Raw genomic sequence first — 23,530 nt, forward strand, 5'->3', positions numbered from 1 at the left:
ATCATACTGCAGGTAACTATAACAGCCTTCCCTCCAGAACAAACATTCCCTTAGGGGATGGTCTCCACTATTAAAGAGGACAGCACCAACAATGGGAAGAGTCTAATAGGGACAAGGCAATTTTACCCGATTTATCCAAAATCTCCATCTGCTTCATTCTAACAAAATGAAACAACGCAGAGACAAATCAACGCCAGGCACATCCTCCATATCGTCAAAGAATTTAAAGGACATTTGATAACTGTGAAATGAAAGTTTATTTGAATTTTTTTAATTAGTTGTACAACTAAATTACCAGATGGATTTTATTCTTCAGGACTGGGGTTTGTCGAAGACTTCAAATTTGGGATCTAAAAAGAGGGAAAAGGTTCAGGCTTAGACACACTACAATAAGAAGATTAGCTACAGTGCTTGAAGTTTACCAGTTTTAAGAAAACATCTGCTTTTAAACATGTATGGAGAAATATAACAACCACCAAACTTTCAGGGCAGGGCTTCTGAGGGCAGGGCTTGCTATTAGTGTATTAATAAAACAGTGTTGTGTATCTAGACCAATCAGATGAGAAAGGTATCATAGTTCATGTGTGCTGTGGGATAATAATGCTCTTGTATACTGTAGAGATTTGTCACTTGTACTGATTTAATAAAACACCGATTGGCCAGTAGCCAGGTAGGAATTATAGGTGGGGCAACCAGAGTAAGAGCATTCTGGGAAGAGGAAAGGAACCAGCCAGACTCAGAGGAAGCAAGGTGAGAAAAGATACCAAGCCATGTGGCTAAACATAGACAAGAATTATGGGTTAATTTAAGTTGTAAGAGGTAGTTAATAATAAGCCTGAGCTAATAGGCAAAACAGTTTATAATTAATGTAAGCCTCTGTCTTCAAGTCAGTGCAATCATTTCCTGTAGGAAGTGCAACACTTTAGTCTGAGCAGCAGAGGAGCTCTGTTAGCACTGTTACATAAGTATGTCTTTATGAGAAAATGGCCGCTGGAACAGGTGGGACAGAAACTTCCATCTACACATGTGCTGCCCTGTATCGAAGTAAAACAGTGGCGTGAATGCTTCCTTGTGAACACATCATGGCTGTATGAAATTCCCACGTAATTGTCATTTAACTTCCAAACAATCCAAAAACCTCTCAAGAATGAAGTATACGTCAGTGACAGCATTTGCATAACAGAGGCAAAGTCCTAGGCCAGACCCTCGCATGAACGCCCCCCAAAAATGTACATGAATATTGTCCACCTACAATAATCCCCCAGACTTAATTTGGGATCAGACTTACCTTCAAATTTGAAGGTAGGAAACGTATTCATATCTCCTTTACCAAACATTTGTTTAAGCTTAAAAAGCTCTTTGTCCAGATCTTGCTGATACTCTGGGCCAGCATCAACAGGTCCTCCAGATGTCCTATTGTACAGTGAACAAAGAAAACTGATTTTATGCACTAATTTTAAAAAAAAAACAACAACAAAAAAAAACAGAAATTACCCTTTACCATCACGCTTAAAGAGATTTTTAAAGGTACACATACGGTGGGGAAAGGAAACCTTTTTAGTATCTGAATTTTAATTCAAATGTTTTAGAATCGGTTCCAGAGATACGGTAACTTCAAACAAATCTCTAACACTCAAGGTCTGTTAGCTTCAAAGATACTTACTAGTCAGACTCTCTTAGGATCTGAGTTGCAGTATATGGAATATGATGTAATCCAGATAAAAAAAGAAGAAACACAAACCAATAAAACAAAACAAAACAAATCCCCAGCAAAACCTAGACACCGGAGGTCTGAAATGTTAAGCCTGGCAGCTGCTGAATAATAAAATGATAAAGGGGCCAGAGAGATGGCTGAGAGCTTAGAACACTTGCAGAGGACTCGAAATCAGTTCCCAGCACCTAAACAGTAGTTCACCAGTTAACCAGTTCACCATTAACACTCCCTTCTAACCTACATGGTACTAGGCTCACATGTGGTGCACATATAAATACATGCAAAACACTCATACACAATAATAAAAAATAACAACCTCAACAAAAGAGTAGTTATTACAGTTATTCAAATATTCAAGGTCCGTATGTTATATGCATGAATGGAAGCCAGAGGTCAATGATGACATCCAGTGACTTCCTCTCTCTTTTGAAGACAGAGTCTCCCACTGAACTTGAGTTCCCAAACTGGCTAAACTGGCTGGTCAGCAAGACCCCAAGGATGTCCTGCCTCTATCTACTAATGCTCAGATTAAAGGCAAATGCTGCTGTGACTACTGGTGCTGGGGATGCAAACTCTGGTCACTCTTTATTATGATAGAACTTTACCAACTGAACCATCATCCCAGTCCTCAAGACTTTTATTGGGTCCAACCATTGACAATTAATTGCCTTAGTCTGATGTGGGAGTGTCATATATCAATCTGTTGATTTCATTGGTTAAAAAAATAAAGAAACTGCTTGGCTGGCCCTCATAGGTTAAAACATAGGTGGGAGGAGTAAACAGAACAGAATGCTGGGAGGAAGTGAGCTCAGACTCGACAGCTCTCTTCAGAGAGACACCATGCTCCCATCTCCAGGGCGGACGCGAGAGCTCTGCTCTCTGAGTCACACGCCATGAAGCTCTGACCCAGGATGGATGTAGGCTAGAATCTCTCTGGTAAGCCACCTTGTGGGCTACACTAGAAATGGGCTAGTCCAGGAACGAGAGTTAGCCTAGAAGAGGCTAGATAGAAATGGGCCAAGCAGTGATTAAAAGAATACAGTTTCCGTGTAATTATTTCGGGGCATAAGCTAGCCGAGCCAGGCGGCTGGGGTGCTGGGGACGCAGCCCCGCCGCTCCTATTACTACATTAGTCAGGGTTACTACTGTTATAATGAAACACCATAACCAAAACACCTTGGGGAGGTAAGGGTTTATGTTTCTTATGCTTCCATATCACGGTCATCTTCCAAGAAAGTGAGAACAGGGACTCAAGTAGGCAGGAACCAAGAGAAAGGAGCTGGTACAGAGGCTATGCATGAAGGGGAGCTGCTTATTGGCTTACTCCCCATGGCTTGCTCAGACTGCTTTCTTACAGAACACAGGACTTCCAGCCCATGGTGGCTGCACCCACAGTGGTATAATTGCCAATTAAGAAAATGTGCTATAAGCTTGCCAATGGTCCTATCTCAGGGAGACATTTTCTCAATCTCCTCTCTGATGACTCTAGCTTATGTTAAGGTGACATAAAACCAACCAGTACACTAACTCGACAATCATTTACAAAGCTGAAGCTTGAAACTGTGTACACTCCTATGCCCTATACTTCTGGGATCAAAAGTGTATAACTCTCCAAACAAACGTCACACTTTCTAGTTTCCACACCTTAATCTGACATCATTTCTCCATCTTAAAAGATATAATCTTCCTATTCCCAATTACCTATCTAGTCTTTTTTTGTTGTTTTTTGTTTTGTTTCTTTTTTTCTTTTTTTTTGATAAAGGGTTTCTCTGTGTAACAGTCCTAGCTGTCCTGGAACTATTCTTGTAGACCAGGCTGGCCTTGAACTCACAAGGATTTGCCTGCCTCTGCCTCCCAAGTGCTGGGATTAAAGGTGTGCTCCATCACAGCCTGGCCTACCTATCTAGTCTTTAAAATTATTATTCTTAACCTGGTACAGTAAAGGTATTTCTTCTAGTTGATTGAGAACAAACTCTAAGCAAAATCATGAGGAAATTCTTTTTTTTTTTCCCTTTTTGCAATGGGAAGATGATTACCGCTGCCCAGGAAACAGACATCAAAAGGGTAAAAGGATCCCAAGCACTGCCTTCAAAGGCAAACGTGAACTTCTCAAAGATGCCTTTCTAAATGCTTCCAGTTAGGAAGAGTGGTTTTTCCTTTCTAATCTCCAAACATTAGATGTCAGCTAGCAACTAACCATTTGATTCTATTTACTTGTTTATAAGCTTTCTACTTCCATCAGGTTTTAAGAATCTGCATTTTGGGGGCTGGAGAGATGGCTCAGAGGTTAAGAGCATTGTCTGCTCTTCCAAGGGTCCTTAGTTCAATTCCCAGCAACCACATGGTGGCTCACAACCATCTGTAATGAGGTCTTGTGCCCTCTTCTGGCCTGCAGGCATACACACAGACAGAATATAATAAATAAATAAATAAATAAATAAATAAATATTAAAAAAAGAATCTGCATTTTGTAAAAACAACACAGCCCATATCAGTTAGCCCTCATGTTCTTTGTAAATGAGAGATGACCAAAGAAATACACGCCTGTTTACCATTTTCCTAAGATTTAGGGGTTGAACCAAATGATGAATAAGTTGGATATTCATCTCATATGTGGGTTTGAAATCCTATTTTTCCAGGTCTTACTTCATGTCATTTTGAGTCTTTTGTACGTTGATATTTCCAGAGATACATCAACAATATAACATCCTTAATGAGAAAATGCTGTTTACGTAATGTGATCCCCAAATCACATCATAGAAAAGGCCAAACATGACAGTTGTAATGCTCTGATTGTATGTCTTGCCCAATCATTCTTAGTTTTATGATGTTAAGGTAATCAGTGTCTACAGGACCAATTTTCTTAAATAGCTAACAAATGACTTCAGGATGCTGTGTACTTCTATGACCTGACTTATTTTACTGTAATGACATTATTGTGCCTACACTTCTAATGGTAACAGACTTACTAGAACTGTCCTTGGAGCCTTTATAAAGGCAATACAGTTAGGACTTACATCCTGAAATTTACATACTTTGAATGTGCTTCATAATCTGCCCACTTACTGTCGCTTTGATTTGTACTCTCTTATCTTGTCCACGAAGAGTTTCTGTACCGGATCAAGTTCCTTATTAAACGCCACCGCTGTAACACCAATGTTCCTCCTCAGGTTCACAGAGACTGCCGACCGAAGGAGCGAGGACAGCCTGAAGATTCTCTGAAGAATCATGGTGAGTCTCTGGTACTAGACAAGCATCAGAAGATTATGTACTTTTCATAAATCACCTGAACTACATCACATGGCAAGACCTAATTCTATGGATTAAGTTATAGAACTACTGTATACTGGACCCAGGCTGTGACTGGCCAGTCACAGTTACATGGAATGACCCTTCCGCTTTTTACTGAAAAGCTCAAGGACATAGGAACAGTTGAGAGGTCTACTAGGGTTAAAGCAGAAAGAAAAGACAAAATCTGGGGTGGTGCTTTGTCATCAATGAACTTAATCTTGCACCTGAGGAAACAGTGAGGTGAGGCTGTTCAAGAACACTGCTTGTCTCCAGGAGGAAAGGACGATGTGCTTATAAGGTGCCTGTTTCCATGATCCTGCAAAGGGCAAAAAGGGAGCTGGACAAAGAGAGCAAACACAGTTGTCTTAGCCAGGAATGAGAGGCTGAAAATTTCCACTTCAAAGGCCCACAGGAAGGAAACAGTTTTGTCTGCTAACAACAGCAGGATCCTAGCCACTTAACACTGTAACAACCAAATCAACTTCCAAAAGAAACAGCATCCACGCCAAGTAAGCCCTGTAGTAACAGAGATTAGATGATACAAACTCATCAGAGAGTTTGCAGGAGGTCAAAGTCAAAAGTTTAAAAATCAGAGCTTAAAACCTTTCAAGTCCTTAGACCTGCTAAAGCTAAAACAAATTAATTTTCTAGGTAAAAATGTTGCTAGATACATTAAAGGACAGGATAATTCCTAAGACCTGACTTAACAATCTAAAGATCAAATGTAAAAATATTCCAAAGGACAACAAATACACTCAAGCAGTAAGCCCAAAAGGAAAAGACAGAGAGGCTGAAACTTAGTAGAAGAAAAATTTCTCCTGATCTAGACTTAGCTTATAACAAACAATAATGAAATGGCAATAGAAGGTATCCACACTTTAATGGACATCTTCATAACATTTCTTTACTATAAATGTGCCCTGGGAAATAAAACCAGCCCTCTGCCACTTCACATCTTGCCGTAGTCTGCTGCCATACAGTTAATGCCTCTCGAACTGTCAGTGATGAAGGGCCCTTCAACCCCCCGAGGAAAACCTGCTATGCCAACATGCTTCTCCTGCTCTCCCCTAGATTTATTTTTTCTGAACCTGCCTGATGAAACGTGACTCGTACTGAATTGTGAGAGGACCACGAGCAGTGGGCATGCTGCTACTGGCGTATGTTAATGGGGCAGCTACAACAGGATTTAAACATCTTTACAGCAATTTGACTAATTTGACTCTTGAATTTAGTAATGACAACAATTCCAAAAGTGGTGGTAGAGAGACAGCATTTAATCCCCAGAACCTGTGAGTTTTGCTTTGTTTTGTTTGTTTTTAAAGTCAGGATTGGCAGTAAGCTTATACTGCCAGCACTGGGGAGGCAGAGACAGGCAGATGTTTGGGGCTCAGTTGATAACCTAGTCTTCTCGGCTAGATCTTAGACTGACCCTGTCTCAAAAAACATGACGCATAGTATCTGAAGAGTAACAGCTGAGGTTGGCCTCTGGCTGGTAGAGAAACATGTGCAGATGTGCCCACATACACCTAAATAAACACACACAGATGCATGACAGGCACAAAGACAGACAGAGAGATCTGCATGGAGGGGTTGAAGTACCCCTTTATCGCTGAAAATTTGAGAAACATTAACTGTAAACCAGCAGCCTGGCACAGTGGTTACTGAGCAAAGGTGAAAGCAGCATTTTTTTTCTCCCAAGGCGTATTTGTTGTGTGAAGACAATTTTAGTTGTCCTGAATGGGGTGGATGCAAGTGGCCTCTAGTGGGTAGAGATCAGGCATAAGTCTATGCTCCCTACAACATGAAAAATAACCCTCCCCACTCTCCTCACTTCAAAGAGTTATCCAGTCCAAAGTGTCAATAATACCAACTTCAACAATGCCTGGAATAACATTTAGTACTCCTTAAAGAAATCAAATAAGCAGATAAAAGAAATATCATTCATAGGCCTGGATAAAAACATGTGAAGGAATTAAAGTCTTGATTACTGTGTCACTCAATCTACCAGAAAATTATACAGGTGAAAGGACTACAAGCCAAGAAATAACCAAAAAGACCTTAAAATAAGAAAATATCGCCCAACTCAATGTCTGTTCGTTTTTTTGGAAATTTAGGAAGACACAACATACATCAGTAAGGCAACAATACTTGTTTAGCCCTAGGAAATTTGGAAACTATTGCTCAGTGAAGGAAAACACCCTTTAAAGAGTTATTAGGGCAAGGTGTTCCTAGTCTTGCTTACAGATGATAAAAATTATGTCTACAGAAGGTTACTGTTTACCAAACATCCTACAGCCAACCTGCTCCCAAGCTGACTACAAAGACTGTCACTTCTTCTACAAAATAGGCAAAATACAGCTTCCCTTCTCAATAATGTATTATCAAAGTACTGATTCTCAACTCACACTTCTAATATACCTAATTCCTGTGCCCCAACCAAGCATGTATGTATATATTCACCTCCTAAATCCTACACAATCATCCACAACATGAGCACATACTCTCTTACCAAAGCTACTTGGTGCTGCTTTTTTATTGCCTTCCACTGTTTCAGATTCAACAGTGTCTATGGACCGTTCACTATTCCACAGAAGGCAAATGCCACCGTAAGTGTAAAGCATCATCTGTGACAAATTCTATACTGATATACTATCAGGAGCTAGCTGCCTGTTAGGGCTCTAATATTAAAATACTGGGGAAGGAATGGGGGAAAAAAATCAAAAGAAGTTCAAACCCAGAGGTGTAGCGTTGGGAAGGAGCATGGCTCTTCTATTTATAGCGATGACCGACCAGCCCGGTAAAGGCTAGTCCGTTTCCTGCCTGTTAGTATCTACTCATGAAGTCAATCCACAAAGCTGTTTTAGCACCAACGTTTCTAGACCAGAGGCAAACTTCTGGGATATGACTGGTGTCCTTTCTCGCCTTAAGGGACAAGACCTGCTCGGGTCTAATTCACCAGCTTCTTCTGACCTTGGGTGGCCCCAGGAGGGCTGCAGACCCACCACCCCGCCTTTCTGCCTTTCGTGCTGGCCCGTTCTGCTCCCAAAAGGGTATTAATGGTTGTACTTATCGTGTCTAAGGCAAACTTGAATACCCAGCAGGGCCGAGGTCACCCTGTGACCTCAGGCCAGGCCGTGAAGGTGCCAAGGGCACAGGGCTACGCTCTCCTACTAGAGCAGAGGTGATGGGCAGCCCTGGACTCGTGAAGAAACCCAGAATCGCTGTCCCCAGAGGCCGCGCTAGCCTAGTTTACCCTCCCAGTCACCTTGCACTCAATCCCGAGCTGCGAGAGTCACCGCCGCCGCCACCGTTCTACTTCCGGCCCTGGCTCCGCCTACACACGCCTACCCGCCATAGCAATGCATTATGGGCCACCGCTTCAGTCGTTCGACGCTCACCGGACAGGAAGCGCCTCGGAGACAGTCCGCGACCGGACGCCTCTAGGTGAGACAAAAGGCAAACAGGAGGAGGAAGTGGAGGGTAAGTGCTTCCGGGTCCCCTAGCTAAGCCTCCGCCATCTTCCCTTCACTTAACTTCACCTCTCTTTCCCTCTTGGAAACAGTGCCCTGTACGCATGCGTACTCTGTTCTCTGTCCTAGTTCAAGCTCCCTTCGGAGTCAGCGTCTTGTTCCTTGGGGTTGGGGAGGCAGATGCAGTGTGGGGGTAAAGGGAGCGCGTCAAACCAAGCGGCTTGGGGCGTTTGTGCCTCGTGAGCCTCCGTTGCCGCGGGCGTTCGTGGCGCGCACCCTGCTGGGAATTGTAGTTCCAGGCCCAGGGGTGCCTGGGAGGCGGGAGAGGGGCTGAGGTTCCTTAGCGCCGATTCCGCGGGAAGGGCCCCGGGGCCTCACTCTGCGAGTCGCGGGCGCGGTGCGGCTTACCCGGAGAGGCGCTGCACGTGGAGCCCGCGCCGCCGCCGTTCCCAGCCGGCTCTGGAACGCGGCCGAGGGCCACGGGGCGGATTCCGGAGCTGGTGAGTGCGGCCGCGGGCTGGCGGGGAAGCGCGGGCCCGCGCGGCCGGCCTGGTTCCGGGGCTCTTCCCCCCGCCGCGGCCCCCCCGCGGCCGCCTCTGTGTTTTGTTTCCGCTGGTCCCCGGCGTTGTGACTCCCATTTCCGTTCGTGGAGACTTGAGGGAGTCGGGTGGGGAAGGGCGGGAGAGGCTGTGCGGGGAGCCGAGGGGAGGGGCGCGGGGAGCGGCCAGGTCCGGGGCCGCGCGGCGGGACGCTGAGGACGCGCTCGTCGCCCGGCGCGATCCGTGCCCGGCGCCCTGACTCTCCACGTAGTCGCGGCCCTCCCGGGTCTCTGTCACCCGACTCAGGATTCCCGCACTCCACCCCTAGTTTTCCTTCTAGAACTGTCTCATAGTCGCACCAGTGCCACCGCACTGATCATTATGCTGACTTTCTGTTTTCGAAGAGATCAGTCAATGTTAATTAAGTAGCTTGCCAGCTCCCGTTTCCCCCGTTGCTGTAGTGCAGCGAACACTATGGAGTATAGGGATTCCCTAGGGTTAACAGCACAGAGAATGGTGCCAATACCTCGCTTCATGAGGACGAGTAGTCATTTGAAAATCCATAGGTAGGCCAGTGAGATGGCTCGATAGGTAAAACCAACTGCTGCCTGTGCTCAGCCCCTGAAACTGAAGTGCCAGGAGAGACCTGACAGCCACTAGCAGCCCTCTGACCTCCACACGTGCGCACACGCAGACACACGAGCATATCTCACTGTCTAGCCCTGGCTGACCAGAGACTTGCTATTTAGTCTAGGCCGGCCTAGAATGCGGAGGTCTGTGTGCCTCTCTGCTTTCTGAGCACCCGCATTAAAGGAGTGCACCATCACTCCTTTGCAGTAAGTAAATGCAGGTTTTAAAAACCTATAGGGAGTTTGGACAAACGATATGCCTGAGTGCTGGCAAGAGCAAAGGATTTGAACAGATTCACCATCGTTCTGTTCTTAGGTACCACACAGTCTTTAACTCCACAAGATACTGGCCACCTCTTTAGCACCTTTTTTTTTCTTATTTCCGTGCGTACCCAGGTGGGCCTAAGTCCATTGTACCTGTACTACAAGTACAGAAGTGGATCTTGGGTGAAGTAGTGAATTAAGTCCTGAGATGTTAAGTTGAAAAAGTCAGGAGAGCAGACAGAAGCCAAGTACTGAATTAGCATGGTTCACCAGATACTTCTGGCAACTAAAAAACATTGAATCTATAGGACTGGAAAGAAAAAGGGTGGTTTTGAAAATGCATGTGCTCTTCACCAGAAGGGAGATCTTCAGTCTTTAACTTCTAATCAGATTTGATTTTTTTTTTTGTTTTTTCGAGACAGGGTTTCTCTGTGGCTTTGGAGCCTGTCTTGGAACTAGCTCTTGTAGACCAGGCTGGCCTCGAACTCACAGAGATCCGCCTGCCCGACTGCTGGGATTAAAGGTGTGTGCCACCACCGCCCGGCCAGAATTGATTTTTGCTCTTTACACACACATCACAGATGTACTTTTTCCTAATGCTGCCTGCGTTTTCTAGGAAAAGCACGATATAATGTAAATTTCATTTTGGGATGATCTGTACTCGTGCATTTCTTCACACCCGAGTTTAGTTTGCTTTGCTGTGCATTTCCTGTTTCTGTGCTCTGCTTTGCCAATGTTTGTAGTTTGTCCCAACTTTTTCTCTTTTTGGTTATTAATTAACTGAAGGTTTGTTTGGTCTGTTCCATTTAATAGCTATTTTCATGTGTTGTAGGTATCTTTTCTGTTTTGCAACTTGCTCATTGAACAATTTTAATCTTATACAATCAGATTTTTAGCTAGACATTTGTAATCCATCTCCATGTTAAGCTTCAGGTTGGAAACCAAGTTGCTTTAATATAGTTGCTATAATTTTCATTTGCTTTTGTAGTGTCTTGAATTAACTTACTGACTTAGACTGGGCCAACAAGTTCCAATAAATAATGAAATCGCCAAAGCAGGCTAATAAATGGCAATTTAAACAAAAGCCAGTTTATAAATGCTGTGTGCGAGCTTTCACGTATATAAAGAACACGTCTGTTTTCTCCCTCTTTCGTTCAGATTTGGTCTTTTTCTTGAAAAGCATTTTTGCTTATGCCAAGATGTTTAAAAATCTCTTAAATTTAACTCTTCCAGGACTGAGCATTTGAAATATTTCAGCCATGACTAAGAGAGAAGCAGAAGAACTGATAGAAATTGAAATTGATGGAACTGAGAAACCTGAGTGCACAGAAGAAAGGTTGGCATTTCTGAACCGATTAGGTTTACTACTACTGGTATATGGGTTACCCTCAAGGAGCAGGCCAATATGTTTATTTTTGTTTTTCCTCTGACTTAATAGGTTTGTAGCTCAGGAAGAAAGGTATTTCTGAAATAGAAGCAGTAGTAAACTTAGTTGATAGTTAATGATCACACAGTTATAAAAAACCAGCCCCACCCCCATCTAAAAGGCATTTCCTTGATTTTTTTTCCTTTAATTCTTTCACTAAGCTCTGGTCACTTTTATTTCAAAGATAGTTTAATTCAACCTGAATTTAACAATAGTTATTTATGAATAACTGCTGTATATTGGTAACTGTCAGGAATAAAATAAGTAAAATAAGACTTATTGAAATGACCTTATAATCTCATAATATTTGAGGAGACATACTGGTCCAGCACAGTAAACATGCTGCTTCTTGGAATGACAGAGGAGGTTGTGATGAATTCAGAGTCAAGGGAGAGACTGACGGAGGCAGACTGGAGTCCGTAAGAAGGTTGTGGGAGGTGGTAGCTGAGGTGCTCTTTTACTCTAAAGCTGGAGACAAGGCAGTGGAACTGAAAGGCTCTAGTGGACTTCTGTAGAGTAGCAAAAGGCCGTGGGATGACTTAGATCTAGAGGGTGCTGAGCTGAGAAGAGAGCTAACATTTAAACATCAATGCTGAAAAGAGCATTCCATTTATTTGTCCTTTCTGCAGCAGAATAAGTGATTCTCTTATTTTATTTTATTTTATTACTGATGAGTGTTTCAGATAGTCAGGAGCTGGGGATCAGCCTAGCTGGGTGGCTTTGACTCAAGTAGTTAAGTTTGTCAGTATGGTCTGCAGTCACCTGAGAGTGATCTGAAGCTATAGTATATGCCAAAAGATCACTCTTGCTATTGTGGGAAGGAAATGTCCGTGTGTCCAGTGAGGCTTTCTCTATGGCTTTTCAGCTAGGCTGAGGGGACCAAGGTAGAAGAAGCCATGGTGCCTTTTACGTAACTCAGCCTAAGAAACCTTGTAGCATTTGGTCACTCAGCTCAACCCTTGTTCAGGTTGGAAGGAGCTACAAAATTGGAGTCTAGCATGTCTTTTTCTATGCACTCAGACACCTCCAAATACTTCATAGAGCCTGTAGTATTTATCACAGGCCCTTTGCATGTGTCTGGGTAGGAGACTAGCTGTTACCATGTGTCTAACATGGAGGACATTGCTGGAATTGAGAAACAGTAATGTATGATCAACCACATTCCTTCAAAAGAAACTGCATATTAAGATTTTTAGATTCCCAAGGTTTGTAACTTTACAACAGGAAACTTTGGAGAACTTAATACTCAGTATTCATAAAAGTGAAATTTTATAATCTGCTTTAAAGTAACATTTGGATCTGTTAAAAGTCATTGTTACTAAAAAGGACAGGTTTCTGTGCTTAATAGCCAAAAAGTATGCCCAAAGTGTTCTCTTAATCAACAGAACATTCATTACATTGACCAATAGTAATAATATACTGTTACTTTGAAATAATATTGTTTTTAATCATGAATGGTTCTGTTTTGTAAATTTTAAATATTTTAAGAACAAATGTATATATTTACTTTGTATGTATATCCTAATATTTGAAAAATAAGTAAAAATAAAATAATAAATTGTGTATGTATGTGTGTACACTCACACATTTATGCATGTTTGTGTTTTGAATGTGGGTGCCTGCATGCTACAGCATGCATGTAGAAGTCAGAGGTCAGCCTCAGGTGTGGGTCCTCAGTATCCAGCTTGTTTAAACAGAGCTCTTGTGTTTGCTGCTGCCTAGTCTCACCCAACTGACCTGTGTTGTATTAGTAGCGGCAGGGCTGAGTCCCCAGCACCCCGGCCGCCTGCCCGGCTAGCTCAGTCGGTAGAGCATGAGACCGCATCCCCGCCGCTCCTATTACTACAGGCCTGTGAGCCTAAGACTTTCCTGCCTTGTCTCCCATCTTTCCGTAGGAGCACTGCTGAGATGTGGGCTACCATGCCTGGCTTTACATGAGTTCAGAGGATGCAAACGCTGATCCTTGACCTATACAGCAAGTGCTAGCCTATTGAGTCATCCCTAGTCATTCACCTGTGCTGTATTTTAATAAAATTTTTTACCTTTTTATTTATTTTTTGATTTTTCGAGACAGGATTTCTATGTGGCTTTGGAGCCTGTCCTGGAACTCACTCTGTAGACCAGGCTGGCCTTGAACTCATAGAGATCGACCTGTCTCTGCCTCCTGAGTGCTCGGATTTAAGGTATATGCCAACACCACCTGGCTTTATTTTTATTTTTAATTAGGTATGTTTTAGTTATGTGTCTTAGTGAGTATATATAGGTGAATTCAGGTACCAGCAGAGGCAAAAGCATCAGCTGACCATGCAGCTGGCCAACATTGAGGTGAGAGCCACCTGAAGTGGGTGCTCAGAACCAACTCATGTCCAGCTGCTGCTTCATACTTACTTTTGATACACATTTTAATAACTGTAAAGAGATTTTTGTTTAAATTATATTTAAAGTAAATATGTTGTGAAGTTTAATTCAGTAAATACTACTTTCTCAGTCTTCTCTTTTCCCTCTAAGCATTTACAAGAGGTGTGCAACTGCTTGTCAAGTCTTTAAACCTATTTGAATTGTGAAATAACAGGGCAAAAGAGCTAAGTAAGGCTTAAGGAGCAATAATTTCCTAAGACTATCTGGGCAGTGGCATTGCAAGCCTTTAATCTAAGCACTCAGGAGGCAGAGAGACAGGTAGGTCTCCATGAATTCTAGGCCAGCTTGATCTATATAGTGAGTTCAGGACCGCTAGGGCTATGAAGAGAAACTGTGTCTCAAAAACCCAATAGCTGGTATTCAAATCAAATTGGAAGTATTTATATTGTCACACCTTAACAATTTATATTTACTAGATTATATCAGGAAGGAAATTGATTAGTAGAAATGATGTACAAAGTTTTGATTTTATTGTTGTTTCTTTTTGTTTTGGTTTTTGACATAGGGTCTCATATAGCCCAGGCTGGTTTATATTTCTCTGTAGAACTAAGGCTGGAGAATGGCCGTGAACTGATTCTCTTGCCTCTACTATCCTAAGTGCTGTGATTACAGGCTAGTGCCACCTTCCCAATAAGCTTTACAGATTTTAAGGGCATAGTGTATTACCATGTTTTTAGGCCTTAAATCTTGAAAATAACTTGAGATGTAATATAAAGGTGCACACTTCCGTATAGATAGTATACACCTAATACTTATGTGCTGGCACATATTTGTATGCATGACTAAGCATGTCTTCAGGAGTGCTTTAAGTTTCAAATTAGCTATGAGATTAGTGTTCACATCAACAACATTAGTCTTAACAGCATCAAAGAAGAAACTAGTACAGAACATAGACAAGAATTTCAAAGACTGTGTTTTGGTATTAATTTTGTTTTGAGTATAGTGTTACCTTTACATCAGGATAATATAATTATTAACCTTCATCTCCATTAATATTTAGCATTGTGGAACAGACCTACACACCAGCTGAATGTATAAGCCAGGCCATAGACATCAATGAACCAATAGGCAATTTAAAGAAACTACTAGAACCGAGACTGCAGTGTTCTTTGGACGCTCATGAAATTTGCCTGCAAGATATTCAGGTAAGGTTCATCTCTATGGATATTGATAAGTGGACTAAATCTATGATTTTATATTTTTGAGCATTTAGAAATGAAAATTCTTTCATAAAATTTCCTGTATCTGAAATTTAAAGGATTGAGTAATAAAATTGAATAATAAGTCATTTGTTCCTTTTTACTTTCCTAAGTCTGAAATAAAATCAATATAAAAATGGAGTAATGGGAAGCACTGCAGTCTGTGCTGGCTGACTTGACTTCTATAGGAGGAGGTCCATTGACTAAACTGTTTGTTTTGCCTATAGTAGGAAGGCCGCTTGTTTGTTTCCCGACTGCTCAGCCCAAAATAATCACACAGAAACCATATTATTTGCAATACTGTTTGGCCAGTAACTTAAGCGTGTTTTTGACGAGCTCATATCTTAAATTAACCTTTCTCCATTAATCTGTGTATCTCTATGAGGCTGTGGTTTACGGGATAAAGTTCCAGCATCTGTCTCCAGCAGGGCTACATGGTTTCTCTTGACTCCGCCTTCTTTTTCCCACCATTCAGTTTAGTTTTCCCCATCTAGCTCTGTTCTGCCCTATCAACAGGCCAAGCCAGTTCCTTTATTAACCAATGGTATTCACAGCATATAGAGGCGAATCCCACATCAACTGCGTTTGCATTGGCTCTGGTACTAAGTTTGAAATGTTTCCCTTGTAGAATTATATTATGTTTCAATCATCCTCACAGACTTGTTTCACCTTTGCCCAGATGATACTACTTTAATGTATAAGAAGTAGTAACCTGAGTAAGATTATGGAAATAGTTTTTCAAGACTTTTCTTAAACTCCTAGCATCTGTACACTTTTCTCACATTAACATGAATGTATATTTTGTTATTCTTTGGAATTGCTTGCTTCACTTTAATCTTTACTGTTTGTGATCATCATGCCTGTCTTGCAATACCATTTTTCCATATATCTCAGAACTTTGACTTGATATTTTAAAAATTCAGGTCCTCTGCAATTACTATTAAACAAGATTCTGTTATAAAGTAAATTGAAATGTGTTAATAGAATTTATGCACTAGTTGCTATTAACGATATTTTAACCTTTTTCTTTTAATAAGTATATAGTAAATGTTAATGTAATTAGATATTGCTCTTCTAAAATTAGCGACAATGGTTGTATGCACTTAAAAGAACATGTTAAATTTTCTTCTTAGAAATGAGAAGATAAATGAATATGGTATTTTGAAAGCAATTGACATTTAGTATTTTATTAGAAGTATGAAATGCCCAACAGTTCTATTTCAAGGAATTGTTCCTACATAACGCTCACCTGCATGAGTGTGTGTTTATAAGTATCATAAAAGTAAATGTTTAAAATAGAGTTTTCAATACATAAATTCAGAATTCAAAGTAGTCACTAAAAGTCTGAGCAAGAGCTATAAGGATAGAACACATTGAGTGAAACACTTGTAAAACATTTCCAAATGATCCCAACTATCATTAAAAATCACCATTTTATTAGTTATATCTGCAATGATAGAATACTTGGCCTCGTAATGAAATATGGCCTACAAAGTACCTATTTTATCATAGTTTCCCAATAAGCATTTTCTGGATAAATGGATGTGTGAATCATATCATTAACTTGAGCTGCTTGGGTCTATAGGCTTTTCACACCCTCCTAACGCGTTTCTTCAGCTGAACAAAGAATGTGAGCCTGGCAGCTTCTGTTCCCCTTCAGTGCAAACATGCATTTGGCATTAGTACCTGCTACTTCTGGGAGAAAGCCTTGTCGTCGTCAGATAAATGCCAACTTAAAAGTTACAGGAGCAATCACTGAGATGTACTTCTTTGAAGAATATGTTGCACAAACAACCATGCTGGAGCTGTTTGTCCTTATCTTAGTGTGCTGCCATAATCTGGACCTGAGAGCTAACTTAAAGATACAGAGACTATAGCTTCTAGGGGATAATGTTGATGTCCAGACAAGACTTCAGTGTCTAGCAAAGATTTACATTAAGGAGTAGAAACTGCCATATGTAGCCAATCCAATGTGTTATATGTTTGTTGTTCCTGTTAAAATTGGATATAAAGTCCACTTAATACTATAGGTTTTATGTATAAGATATTGTAAATAATTGAAATTGTGATTGTAAGATGACTGAATTCTTGATATTAAGAGTAAAAGGACAATTTTACTCTTAGATGTGTTCAGCAACGTATGTGCAGACACATCTAAACACATAAGATACTTAACAATGGAAGTCTGTCCCAAGATAGTGATACAATATCAGAGGTCAAGATTATTTTTATTTTCTTAATAAGCCATGGTAGGAAATGCATTCATTAGAAGGAGATATGAAGGGAAAAGAGTGCCAGTGTTCCAAGGATAAGGGATTATGACCAAAGTAGATCGGTCATGAATCCTTTAATTTTATTAACTTTGTGGTCAGAGACTTCAGAGTGAATCCTAAGTTTTAATATGTGGCATTGGTTACAAGGTAGATACGGCATAAATATGTTAGTAAACTTAGATAATTGTCAGCCACTAATTAACATCCTTCCTTTTCTGATAAACATTGCGTTATCTTGTACTTTAAATGCGTTTGCAGAATGAAGAATTACCTGTTGGTGTTATTTAAGATCCCAGCTGAGATTGCAGCTCCCATAGAAAACTTCCACTTAAAATAATTTTGCAGCAGTAGGGAATGGCTGTAGAATGTCTGCTTGGCACATGAGGCCCTCCCTGACTGTAGTTAGTCCTCAGCCCCACCAGAATAGAAAAATTAACTTGGTGGGTTTTTGCTGGCTTCCACTTGTTCAGAGGTGAAAATATTTTTAGTTTTAGCAAATAAATGGTATGCATCTTTGATAATTAAATGCATTCTTATAATTTCTTATATTTCTTATAATTTTTATAATTTCTTATAATTTGATTAGTATGCTCAGGAATTATTCTGTTTGGTACACTGCTTTATACTAAACCATAGATAGTAACTTATCTAATGATTAAGCTAAAATAATCTTGCTTACTCTCTTATCCGTGTTTAGCTGGATCCAGAGCGAAGTTTATTCGACCAAGGCGTCAAAACAGATGGAACTGTACAGCTTAGTGTACAGGTAATTTCTTACCAAGGTGAGTTACTTTATTGGCAGGTATTTACAAATTGAGCTCATGTTTCTCTGATGGTTTAATAAAAGATCCGTCTGCCTCCCCAGTGCTGGGCTTAAAGGCATGCGCCATCACCTCACTACTAACATTTTTACTCTTTGAGAATTTCATTTTATTTTTATCATATTCACCTTACTCCTGCCCTTAATATTTCATTTTATTTTTAATAAATACTATTTATCTCACGTACAGTTAGTTGTATACCGTTTTTCTTAGGGTATAATTTCTAAACATAATTCTGATTTCTGAAATAGCTTTAAGTTTTTGCCTGACTAAATCTCCACTGGAGGAGTCTCCATAGTGATAATCACTTCAACTTTGTTTCTGTCCTTTCCAAAGGAACTACAGTTCTTAATAATAATAGGGTTTGAATATCTTTAGGATTTGGGTTAATTGATGTGAATTTAATTGAACAAAGTCGGCAGGATGTTTAGGATGAAAGACAAGGGCTGAGGAGATGGCTCAGTCTGTAAAGTGCTTGTGAGTGAGCATGAAGAACTGAGTCAAGATCCCAGCATTGTGTAAGAGTGGACACAGTAGTTCTTACCTGTGATGGCAGTGTTGGGGAACAGAAAAAAGAAAACCTTTGCGGCTGGCTAACTTTTCAGTCAAAATGAATTGGTAAGGGTCAGGCTCACTGAAATATCCTGACTCAAAAAATAAGGTGGAGAAAGATAGAAGACGCCCCACATCAACTCTGCCTTTCATGTGCATACGCATACCTGTACTTACACACCTGTACACACACGCGCACACACACACACACACACACACACACACACACAACCCTACGAGCAATAAAGTCAAAAGAAGGCGGATGACCAAGCACAGTCAATTTGTCATCCAGACACTTGGAAGGCAGAAGCAGGGGATAGGAATTTGAACTTCTCCTAAACTTTGTAGTGAAGTTTAACTAGATGTTAAATTTTATTACATTTGCTCTTTTTTTTTTTCAAGCACACTTTTTTATTTTTCAACATTTCAGGATAAATTTTGGACATGATTATTTTCGATCTCTAAGTATATTATCAGCTTCTGATCCTAGACTGGGGATACAACTCAGTGTCAGAGTAATTCCCTCTTATGTGTGAGACCCTGTGTTTGATAGCCAGCATGGCAGTAATACAGTGCTCAAGCATTCTTCTGTGTAATCACATTATAATTACTAAAATGGTACTGTTTCTGTTGAGTTGTATTTAGAAATAAGGATCTTTTCAGTTTCTTATTATTTTAGGAACATCATTTTTTATTCTAATTTGGAAAAGTAAACTTTACTTTTAGCTCTTTGTGTCTTGTGGTTTTATTTAAATTTGTATTTTTTTTTCTATCCACTGTTAGGAATTGAGCCAAAGCTAAACATTCTTGAAATTGTTAAAACTGCGGAAACGGTTGAAGTGGTCATTGATCCAGATGCCCACCATGCAGAAGCAGAGGCACATCTCGTTGAAGAAGCTCAAGTGATAACTCTAGATGGCACCAAGCATATTACAACTATTTCTGATGAAACCTCGGAGCAAGTGACAAGATGGGCTGCTGCACTGGAAGGCTACAGAAAAGAGCAGGAACGCCTTGGGATCCCCTATGGTAATGAGACAACTGTTGGTTGGGTGCCGTAACAGTTCAGTTAGATGTAGAAAATGCCGCTTGGGCAAGATAGAATATTCTGTAATGTAGATATTTTAGAAAGATTATTGATTTTTATGTATCTATTTAGTTTTGAACTGTAACATACTGAACACATGGTAGACAAATGGTATGCTGATTGTTTGGAATACAAAGAATTATTAGAAGAAATTCTGCCTATAGCATGTTCACAGTGTAGTGAAGAGAAGATAAATAAAAAAGGTGACTGCCATAGGAAGTTTAACCTGTCAGTGACTAATAGAAACACAGCGTGTGTTTAGAGCCTCAAAGGGATAACCTGGCCGTTTGGAGGAATGACAAGTGGAGTTGAAGCAGTTGACGGATTCAGGGCGAGCTTAGGCTTACGTAGCATGCCCTTTCTCAGAACGCAAACAAGAATGTCACAGGGATCAGTGCTCTGAAGAAAATGGGAGGGAGTGTATTCTGAGAAACTGTACAAATGGGAAACATTCAAAACAAAGCTTAGACCTGGATGAACTAAGGGTACTTAGGCCATATCATATTGAGAGTTATTTATGACATCGTAGAACTGGTTTTGGTCAGTGAAAGGGAAAACTAAAAAAACAAATATTGCCTAGATGTCCCATAAGGCACATTGTGACTGAGAGAAAGCAAGAACATATTTTTGTCATTTGTACAGTAGTAATGTGGTTCAGATTAGCATAGACTATGTGGTTTCTTTTGTAGTAAAAAGGAAGAGATGGGTGAAAACAGTGATAAGGTTGGCAGAGTGTAAAAATGGAGAGAGGATATTCAAGCACTGACCTAACTTTGAGAGCTTGAATGACTAGGGCAATAGTTTTTATACAAATTGGTTACATCTTCATTACAATGGAATGATACTGTTTACCAGGCACTGTGGTAAATTCTGGGCTAATGATGATATGCAAGAACAGAGCATGCCTTTGACACTCCGAACCCTGTATAGGACTGGCCTCAGTGCCTTATTCTAGCTAGGCAAGCACTTGACATTTAAACTAGATTCCTAACAGCTAGGCATACCTTGAAAGTCTTTTGGAGGAAGTAGAGATGTCTGATACAATGATGTTTTGGGTGGGGGGTGTTGATAGCACTTGATTTTGAAGTATGTAATCAGTTTAGTGTAGCCTTAACATAGTTTTAAGAGCACAAACTCTCGGGATCGGTTTGTTTTTAAAAACATAAAAATGAAAGTCTTTGGAACAGTATGGACAAGAACACATTATTATTGGTTCCAAGACAACCTGTAGGGCAGGGGAAGGAGAAGGGAAACAAGAAAACATTAATAATGCCAGGTACAACGGCACACATCTTTAATCTTAGCACTCCAGTGGCAGAGGCAGGCAGATCTCTTTGAGTTCTGGGCCAGCCAGGCCTGCCTAGCAAGATCCTGTCTCCAAAATAAACCCTTATCAATGTATAGCTGAAGACAGGGAAATAACTTTATAATATCACTGCTATTTAGGGAGAGTTATTTGGTGTTAAGACCCTTGAGATTCTTTTGAGAAAGTCAAAACTATGGAGTAGCATGAGTTTGATAATCATAGAATTATTGTTCAGATGGGTTTAAGTTAGATAGGCAACAACTGAGAAATAGAGAACATTCATTAGAATTTTTTTGAAGCAATATAGAAGAAAAACATTGGGAAGGCAAATTATACAGTTAGTACAATTGGAGAGTTGGTAGTGTGCCCTTACCACTGTTCCCTCAACAATAGAACAACTTAACAGTATTCACATTGCATTAGGTATTTTATTTAGACATGATTGAAGTTACCTGTGTTCGTATACATCCTTTATAAGTAAATGCTGCACTCTTTTATAGGGGACTTAGAGTCTGGGGAATTTGGTATCCCTGAGGAGTGGAGGCAGTTCCTTACTGTGACATGTAGAAATTTACTTTTGGCATGTGGAAGCTAGTGTGAATTTTTTTTTTTCTGACCTTTTTGCTAGCGAGTTAGGAATCACCTGAGAGGAAATGCTGAGAAGGGAAGAATGGGACATAAAAACTCTGAATAGTGTTTTTTTGCGGCATTTGCTGTATTTTCCACAAGACATCTTCAGTTACGGGAAGTAATACATGAAGATGACCATAGGTAGCATGATGATTGATTCGCTGTGGCGCAAGTCCTACCAAGAATATCGTTTACTTAAAAGTACATTTAAAATACTTGAGATCATCTTTGATGAGATTCTTCGTCATGATATTTTTACCTACTAGGCAACTGTCTTAGGGTTTCTTTGCTGTGAAGGGACACCCGACCATGGCAACTCCTACAAAGGAAAACATTTAATTGAGGTGGCAGATTACAGTTCAGAGGTTCAGTCCACGGCAACCCAGGCTTCAACTTCACAGCTTCACGTACCATTCAGGGATACCGCTGACACACACACATTCAGTTACATTCAAAATACCATAGCAATCTTACAAATGAGTAGCATTTTCTCAGAAAACTATCACTTCAAACTTCTCTTTCTTTATCTACATGCAGTTCCCTGACAAATTTATTAATTCTAATCATCACTGGGATATAATTAACTATTTTTAGCTATTTTAAATCTCTTTGAATTACTGACCCACATTGGGAAATCCCTTAAAGTTCACATTAATAAAAAGCAGTTTTCTATCTTGACAGCAACTATCTTCATTCAGGTGGTTGTATATGTGAATATTTCTTAGAATTGCCCATTAAGCTAATCTGAAGATGAAATTAATAATTGTATACAAGTTAGAAATCTGTCAAAGAGATGGGCTATACAAATTTTTTTTTTGGTTTTTCGAGACAATAAAAAACAAATTTAGTCAAATATGTATTTTTCCTTTATGAAATATGGATATTGAAATGATAGCTAGGTTTGTATTTTTTTAAGTAATTTTTAAAAAGTCATGTTTTTGCCCGATACTAACATTCAAGAACATATATGTAAATTCTTAAATATAAATAATATTCACACAAGAAAAGTATTAAAGATTGTGTCTTAACTGGCTGTCTGTCCAGTTCCATAGCTCTGTCTTCTCCACATTGGTAAACTCCTTTGTTTAAGTTCTGTCCAGCCTTCCTGTCAGCAATCCTGCTTTGTACTTTACTGTTTTTCTTCATCACTAATGCACCTTGTAGTGAATGAGAATTATCTGGCTTCTGTGTACAGCAGAGTTTGCTCTCTTTCATTTTGGTGACTTGGCTGGTGTGTGGTGTGTATATGGTTTGCTTTATTGTGTTCTTTGAGATAAAGTCTTCCTACATCGCCTATATGCACTTTAGCTTGTTCATCCAGCCTAAGCCTATCCATTTACTGGAATTTCAGGCACTTGGCTTCACTTTCTGTTTTTACAAACTGCTTTGTAACTTTGGGCTAAGTTAGTCTAGTTATCTTAGGACTGTGTTGTAGAACCTTGTTAGACAGCTTTTAGGGTTGCTAAGTTCAGGACTGATTGTTTATAAGACAGTCTCACTCTAGCCCAGGCTACCCTAGATTTCACCATCTAGCCCAGCTTGTCCTTGTCCTTGAAGTGGCCTTCCTGCTCAGCCTCTTAAGTCTGTAGTTACATAAGCTTGTGTACATGTCAAGACAGTCTTTCTCCTATTTTAATTAGCCATTAGTTCTTGTTCTCATGTCTGTCTGGAAGCAGTCTCCATATCTTCAGAGCTGTTGTCTTAGCCTTTTTCCAGTGTAGTGCAGAGTCCTCCATTTCCTGTTTTTGTAGCTTCAGCGTATTTTACTCCCATCTTTCATTCTGTTTATAGATTCTTTAGAAAGGGTTCCTTAAGATTTTTGGCGGTGGTGGCGCACACCTTTAATCCCAGCACTTGGGAGGCAGAGGCAGGTGGATCTCTGTGAGTTCGAGACCAGCCTGGTCTACAAGA

The 23,530-nt window shown here is 40.3% G+C and overlaps 2 protein-coding genes across 5 annotated transcripts in view; one reads left to right on the forward strand and one right to left on the reverse strand.

The window, feature by feature from the left end:
• Positions 1–238: 238 nt before the first annotated feature.
• Atp5pf (ATP synthase peripheral stalk subunit F6) lies at positions 239–8,960 on the reverse strand. Its single transcript, XM_005345287.3, has 5 exons — positions 8,884–8,960; positions 8,271–8,445; positions 4,781–4,959; positions 1,289–1,413; positions 239–350 (listed from the first exon to the last, which is right to left on the reverse strand). The coding sequence occupies exons 3-5, from the start codon at positions 4,942–4,944 to the stop codon at positions 313–315; spliced, it is 327 nt and encodes a 108-aa protein (XP_005345344.1). The 5' UTR covers positions 4,945–4,959; positions 8,271–8,445; positions 8,884–8,960; the 3' UTR covers positions 239–312.
• The window catches only part of Gabpa (GA binding protein transcription factor subunit alpha), a 28,247-nt gene continuing 13,621 nt past the window's right edge, over positions 8,905–23,530 (forward strand). For all 4 annotated transcript variants that reach the window (XM_026787081.1, XM_013353406.2, XM_026787090.1 and 1 more), the window contains exons 1-5: positions 8,905–8,975; positions 11,141–11,243; positions 14,752–14,896; positions 17,921–18,005; positions 19,380–19,625. In XM_026787081.1, the coding sequence (XP_026642882.1) occupies positions 11,167–11,243; positions 14,752–14,896; positions 17,921–18,005; positions 19,380–19,625 (553 nt within the window). In that variant the 5' untranslated portion in view covers positions 8,905–8,975; positions 11,141–11,166. The remainder of the gene's footprint in view (positions 8,976–11,140; positions 11,244–14,751; positions 14,897–17,920; positions 18,006–19,379; positions 19,626–23,530) is intronic.

This window comes from Microtus ochrogaster, chromosome 2, assembly GCF_000317375.1.
Source record: "Microtus ochrogaster isolate Prairie Vole_2 chromosome 2, MicOch1.0, whole genome shotgun sequence".
Classification (NCBI taxonomy): Eukaryota; Metazoa; Chordata; class Mammalia; order Rodentia; family Cricetidae; genus Microtus; species Microtus ochrogaster.